Here is a 6,422-nt window from a genome sequence, read left to right on the forward strand (position 1 = left end):
TGTCACCAGCTCACTGAGGGGAAGATGATGGAGCGAAGGAAGAAGATCGCCCTGGAGCTCTCCGAGCTTGTCGTCTACTGCCGGCCTGTTCCCTTCGACGAAGAGAGTAAGGGTCTGGCCCAGGGGCAGTGCGGGGGTCTGGCCCCCAGCAGCGCCCGGGTGGGCGGGCTCTGTGAGCTCTCTCCCTGTTTGGCCCAGAGATCGGCACAGAACGCGCCTGCTACCGGGACATGTCGTCCTTCCCGGAAACCAAGGCTGAGAAGTACGTGAACAAGGCCAAAGGCAAGAAGTTCCTCCAGTACAACCGGCTGCAGCTCTCCCGCATCTACCCCAAGGGCCAGCGGCTGGACTCCTCCAATTACGACCCCTTGCCCATGTGGATCTGTGGCAGTCAGCTGGTAGCCCTCAACTTCCAAACCCCAGGTGAGGAGGTGGCCCATGGGGCGGGGTCCTGCCGGGCAGCTGGGCTGGAGTCCACTGTAACCCGGCTCTTCCAGACAAGCCTATGCAGATGAACCAGGCCCTCTTCCTGGCCGGCGGGCACTGTGGCTACGTGCTGCAGCCGAGCATCATGCGTGACGAGGCCTTCGACCCCTTTGACAAGAGCAGCCTCCGTGGGCTGGAGCCGTGCGCCATCTGCATCGAGGTGGGAAGGGGACGCTCTGCCGGGCTCGTCCCAGCGTCCAGGCCAGGGTGCTGGTTAACGCCATGGGGCAGGGGGCAGTGGGCTGTCCTGGAGTTCGAGGAAGATGTAACTGTCTTCTGAGGTGGGCGTGTAGCTACCAGCCTCCCCCGTGGGGCTGGGCTCTGACCAGCACAGGCTGGAGGCAGCTGGCTAAGAGTGGACAGTGCTTGGCACTAAGAAGTCGGGCTATCCAGTAAGGCCAAGCCATGGAGAGCCACTGCCTGGCAGGAGTGGGCAGAAGACAGGCAGGAAGCTAGTGCCAGTGGTGAGCTAGCGACCCACCGGCAGGAATCGGCTAGATGGTACTTAACTTCCTGGAACGGGGCTTGAGTGAGACGGAGGCCCCCTGCCGCCCCTCGAGGTCCCGGGGCTCGCTCTGTGGTCGCACCCTTGAGGCCCCTGGTGAGCAGCCGTGATGTGGGCAGCTTGGTGCTGTGGGGTTCGGGTGTGGGGCCTGGAGGGAGGAGTGAGGACAGCGTGGGGTGAACCAGGTTTCTCCCGGAGAGGAGCTATTTTTCTGTTCTAGGGGGAAGTAATTTTTAAATTTTCATGTTAAAATAGACATGGATTTCATGTGGAGTTGATTGCAAAAACTCACGTGAAAATTTTGGTTTAAGGCTAGGACGTCTTCAAATGAACTTTTGCCGCGGCAGCTGCCTTGAGAGCCCTGATGACTTGAGGGACTTAGTGGGCAGTGTCCTTGGGGCCCAGCAGAGGGCGCACTGCCTCCGCTGGGTAGTGGGGACTTGGCATGAGTTGGACCATCCTGGGCCCATCTTTGCCTGCCTTACAGGTGCTGGGGGCCCGGCATCTGCCGAAGAACGGCCGAGGCATCGTGTGTCCTTTCGTGGAGATTGAGGTGGCCGGTGCTGAGTATGACAGCACCAAGCAGAAGACCGAGTTTGTGGGTGAGTCTCCTCTCCCCGCTCACCATCCTCATCCTCCAGGGCACTGAAGGCCCCTCCGCACCTGTGATCCGTCTTCTCCTGGCCAGTGGCCTGAGGCCTTTTGCCCTTGCTTTCGCAGTGGACAATGGACTGAACCCCATGTGGCCAGCCAAGCCCTTCCACTTCCAGATCAGTAACCCCGAATTCGCTTTCCTGCGCTTTGTGGTGTATGAGGAAGACATGTTTAGTGACCAGAACTTCCTGGCTCAGGCTACCTTCCCGGTGAAGGGCCTGAAGACAGGTGAGGACCCTTCCTAGAGACTGTGCCCCCCCACCCCCACCCCCGAGATCTGGCTTGTGGGTGAGGGGGCTTTGCTCGCCTTCCCCTTGGGCTCAGGGCCAGGCTTTCTCCTCCTAGGATACAGAGCTGTGCCTTTGAAGAACAACTATAGTGAGGACCTGGAGTTGGCCTCCCTGCTCGTTAAGGTCGACGTTTTCCCTGCCAAGGTACCTGCGGCCAGGTGGGGCGGGGCAAGTGCCGGGCCCAGCCTCACCGGGGGCCAGTCAGCCGCTGACCCCTGTGCATCTGCCCCTGTTGAAGCAGGAGAACGGCGACCTCAGTCCCTTTGGGGGTGCGTCCCTGCGGGAGCGGGGCTGCGACGCCTCGGGCCAGCTGTTTCACGGCCGGGCCCGGGAAGGCTCCTTCGAAGCTCGCTACCAGCAGCCATTTGAGGACTTCCGCATCTCCCAGGAGCATCTCGCCGACCATTTTGACAGTCGGGAACGAAGGTGAGGGGGTGGAGGCGAGGTGGCCAGTGTGCAGCCTGGAGGAGGGGGGCCTGAGAGACGGGAAGGAGTGGCCGGTCCGCCTTCGGTTCCTCTCCCTCCTGTTGGCCTGTGGGCTGTCCCCCTGGGCTGTAAGCCCCGCTGCTGGTAAGGACACTCTCCCCTTCCGTCCAGGGCCCCGCGAAGGACTCGGGTCAATGGAGACAACCGCCTCTAGCTGTGCCCCAGCCTCGTTGAGAGCAGCGGGTGCTGTGCACCTCACGGAGGGCCGTGGACTGGGTTCCTGGGAGGCTGCCTGCGTGGCAGCCTTCCTGGCCTTGCCGCCTGGAGCCTGGATTCCAGCAGTGGACGCTAGACGGAAAGCATGCCGTTAATGAAATGTATCACTCACTATTTGGGGCCTCCGCGCCCCAGCTCTGGGTGAAGGCAAAAACTGTACTGTGTCTCGCATTTAAGCACACGCATCTGGCCCTGCCTTCTGGAGATGGAGCCTTCCATCTGTGGGACCAGGACCACGGCCGCAGCCTCTCGGAGAGAGAGGCTGCCTCAGCCGGCGGCACGGGAGGCTCTGAGGGGCCACTGACATTCCTGAGAGGAGGGAAGGAGGAGCAGCTTTGCTGGGCTAGGGCAACGACGTTTACATAGTCCTGCAGCTTTAAAACCACAGCCGGGCAGGGAGGGAGGGTAGGTGTTCCCGCAGTTCGGCCCTGGAGCCAGGGCGGAGGAGCACAGGGCCTGCCTGGCGAGGACGACGCAGCACAAGGGCACATTGCCCACGACCAGGAACACCACCCAGCCTGACAGACGCGGGGCCGCGTGGGCAGCCGGGCTGTGGAGGGTTGCCCCGAGAGGGCCAGCAGAGGAGGCCGAGCCCCGGGGTGCCACCTGGAGCGGGGACAGTGATGACGTGCCCAAGGCCACAGCAGCACCCCGGGGCCATGGGAGGACGAGGGCCCCGGGGCTGGACGCGCTGGGCTGTGGCGCCACCTGCCTGTGGCCTGGACGCAAGCCTGAAGCACCCGCTCACCAGGGTGGACCTGTTCGTGGGCGCTGGATGTGCTGGGCGGCGACTCCTCCCACGTGGTCAGCGAGGACGTGCCTGCATTCACGCCACGGCCCCCGAGATCCACAGCAAGGCAACAGCTTGGTCAGGACGATCAGCGCCAGTGGGGCCAGGATGGACAAGCAGGTCACCAAGGCAGAGGTCAAGCTGGGCACTGTCCCTGTACGTTCAGGAAACTCCTGCACACAAGTAACGTGTCCTCCCCCAGCAAGGCACCCTCTGCAACCCCAGCAGGCTGGCTGTGAACCCCAAATCAGACCGAAGACCACCACTTTCCCTGTTGCATCGAAAGACCTTGGATCTGAATCTGCCGGATGACAGTGCAAGGGGACGCCGTCTGAGATGATCTCAAGTATTTGAGAAATCATCGATCAGTCAAATCCTGTTAATAGACGTACATGATGTTGGAGTATGGAATTTTAAAGTTTATTTTTTGCACACTCTATTTCTCGCGATCTTCATTACTTCACATAGGATGTATGATTTTCTACGTCTTCCACTTTGACCTGAAAGCTGCTTGGTGAGGGGATTGGGGAAGCAGAATGAATGAACTTCTTATCTGTGCACTGTGGCAGAACTGTTATTTTTATGGATTTTACAGCTCAACTAACAGTGTTACCTTTTCAAGGTTTATATATACTCTTCAGAAGAACCACTGAGCCGTTAAAGCCTTGTTGTTATTCGAGCCTAATAGTGATTCAGTTTTCTATAGCTTACTTTTAGGATAGACAGTAAATTATTTAACATTATATTAAACTTTCCATATCATGGACTGTAAACCGAAGGAAATTATACAATTTCTGAGAAAACGTATTGATTTATTTAAACTAATTCTGAAGTTGTATTTGAAAGTATGACCTCACAGTCAGCTGTCCATAGCAAACATGTCTATATATGGTTGCCAACGTTTGGTTTATAATTTAAATGTTAATAAAAATTTTAAATTTTATTGGAAAAGCGTTCCTTCTGAAAAGGACTTTAACAATTAGAATTCTTTTTCTTCTCCGTGGTATTGTAATGACGTTCTGCTCCCCACCCTTGGATGGAAACGTCTGAGAGGAGAGCAGCGGTGGGCTGCCTGCCCCCCTGGCAGGGGTTGACCTGGGATGTTAAGCACCGTCAGGAATGGGCGAGGCGGGGTGGGGGTGGGGGAGTGGGGAGGAGAAGACAGAGCAAAGCCTGTTCTGATGATGGAGGTTTCTTTAAAGGCAAGGAGAACACAGGATGCTTTCCCTCAGGAAGGAAAGCGGGATTAAGGAGCTGCCGGCCTCGTGGGGGACAGGCAGCCGGCGGCTGAAGGGCACTCACTGTTAGGCTCAATGGCAGTTTCTGTCCAGCTGGTGAGAAGACCCAAGGAAGGCGACGGAAGCTTGGGGAGGACAGAGGGCCGGGGTCCAGGCCCGTGGGCGTGAAGGTGCTTCGGCACAGCCAGCGTTCAGCTCACACAAACCCGCTGCCCGCACCTGGGCGCAGAGCTGGCCGTTTGCTAGCTCTATTGCCCTCTTAAGATCTAACTGTCAGATAAATTATCCTCACGTCCTTTACCCTTTAACTTGTTCTCCTGGAGGCTCGGCAAAGCCTGCTGCTGTCTGGAGACTTGTCACCTAGGGACGCTTGCCTGGTGGTTATTCTGCGGTAGAAGCAGGTGGGGAGTTTCTGTTCGCCTCCCAGGTCCAGCAGATCTTCCCTCTGGGCTACCCGGAGGTGTGAGGCCACGCCCTCCTCCGGCTCTTCCGCCGAGGGTGCGGCAGCGTGGAGTGCAGCGTGCCTGCGAGCAAGCCCAGGCTTCCACAGGCAGCCAGCTTTCAGGGTGAACAGGAAGCAACCAGAGTCCCCTTGCCAGTTCCGCAGAAACCTCGCCTTAAAAAAAAAAAAAAAAACATTCAAATGTACATTTCTGGGTGCCACTCTGGTTGCCTCTGTAGCTTGCAGACAAAATCTCTGTGCCTAGAACATGGTTTAATGGGCCCTTCCCTTCCTGTGGCTATTTTTGTAATGGTCTGTGCTGGTGTGGATCGAAAATGATGCTGTACAGAGAAAAGAGCTGCCTGCCTGATGGATGGGTGGGGACAGGCATAGTAAGCCAGCCCAGGAAGCCTGAGAAGATCTGTCATTGAAGAGACGCAGGTAGGTAGGTATAATCGGTTGGTTGGTTGGTAGAATGGTCATTGGCACGCCACCCTGGTGTGATAATGCAGTAGGTACCCAAACATGGTCGCTGGCCTTGGAGAGGCGAAGATTATTTTGAAGACAAGCTCAAGGTGGATTTAGTTGTCAGTTCAGAGCATCCCTTTTCTGTATGACAAATCAGACCAAGACGTACATTCCCCAAGTTCTCAGATTTGGGGCCAGTCCTGGTCCATTGTAGACCCCCTCTGAGTACCATCCACCAGGAGAACTGGGATCGCAGTTTAAAATGTTTCCTGTCATCTCTGAACTAGATCAGCCGGAGCGCCCCTGCTTGGGTTCTTGCTGGCCCCTCGGCTTTCTTCCTGGAGCTTCGTGGTCTGACTCAGAGGAAGGTGGTCTTTTCCCTCGGACGAGAAGGTGGCAGGTGGGAATTAACCTAGGCTTTCCTGACCCGTGTTTTCCCAGAGTCTTATAGGCAGGAGCAGAAAGCTTTTCTAACCAGCGACGAAGAGGTTCTGTGCTGGCCTTTGGATAAGGAGCCATCTGTGCCGTCATGTGACTTCCCTGGCTGTGGATGTAGACCACTTTCACTTTCCCAGGACATCCCTCCTTTACTGGCTCTGCTGTCTCAGGCAGCCTCACTGACCTGAGACACGCCTCCTCCGGGCTCTCCTACGACAGCCAGGTGACTGCCTTTGCCTTTCACTGCAAATGTCTTGATCCTCCTTCCTAGTGGAAAGCAGGATAGCAAATTGGAGCAAATGCACAGATCAGCGTCACCTCGAATTCCTCCAGACCTGACAATGGTTGAATGGCCCAGGAGGCCCAGCTGGGGGGGGGGGGGGGGGGGGGGGGCTCCCCTTGGGGGTGG

The 6,422-nt window shown here is 57.2% G+C and overlaps 2 protein-coding genes and 1 pseudogene across 3 annotated transcripts in view; 2 read left to right on the top strand and 1 right to left on the bottom strand.

Annotated features, from left to right (window-relative positions):
- Nucleotides 1–4,370, top strand: part of PLCG1 (phospholipase C gamma 1) — a 34,980-nt gene extending 30,610 nt beyond the window's left edge. The window contains exons 26-33 of one of the 2 annotated variants that reach the window (XM_024742871.1): nucleotides 10–106; nucleotides 199–423; nucleotides 498–646; nucleotides 1,479–1,593; nucleotides 1,712–1,873; nucleotides 1,991–2,079; nucleotides 2,174–2,361; nucleotides 2,533–4,370. In XM_024742871.1, the coding sequence (XP_024598639.1) occupies nucleotides 10–106; nucleotides 199–423; nucleotides 498–646; nucleotides 1,479–1,593; nucleotides 1,712–1,873; nucleotides 1,991–2,079; nucleotides 2,174–2,361; nucleotides 2,533–2,575 (1,068 nt within the window). In that variant the 3' untranslated portion in view covers nucleotides 2,576–4,370. The remainder of the gene's footprint in view (nucleotides 1–9; nucleotides 107–198; nucleotides 424–497; nucleotides 647–1,478; nucleotides 1,594–1,711; nucleotides 1,874–1,990; nucleotides 2,080–2,173; nucleotides 2,362–2,532) is intronic. The other variant, XM_024742870.1, reaches the window with a different exon arrangement.
- The window catches only part of ZHX3 (zinc fingers and homeoboxes 3), a 128,960-nt gene continuing 125,295 nt past the window's right edge, over nucleotides 2,758–6,422 (bottom strand). Inside the window, exon 5 of the transcript XR_003002998.1 lies at nucleotides 2,758–5,281. The gene's annotated coding sequence lies outside the window, so the exon portion shown is untranslated. The remainder of the gene's footprint in view (nucleotides 5,282–6,422) is intronic.
- LOC112398495 (biogenesis of lysosome-related organelles complex 1 subunit 4-like) lies at nucleotides 2,843–4,370 on the top strand (annotated as a pseudogene).

Source organism: Neophocaena asiaeorientalis, unplaced genomic scaffold (genome assembly GCF_003031525.2).
Source record: "Neophocaena asiaeorientalis asiaeorientalis breed wild unplaced genomic scaffold, Neophocaena_asiaeorientalis_V1.1 scaffold82, whole genome shotgun sequence".
Taxonomy (NCBI): Eukaryota; Metazoa; Chordata; class Mammalia; order Artiodactyla; family Phocoenidae; genus Neophocaena; species Neophocaena asiaeorientalis.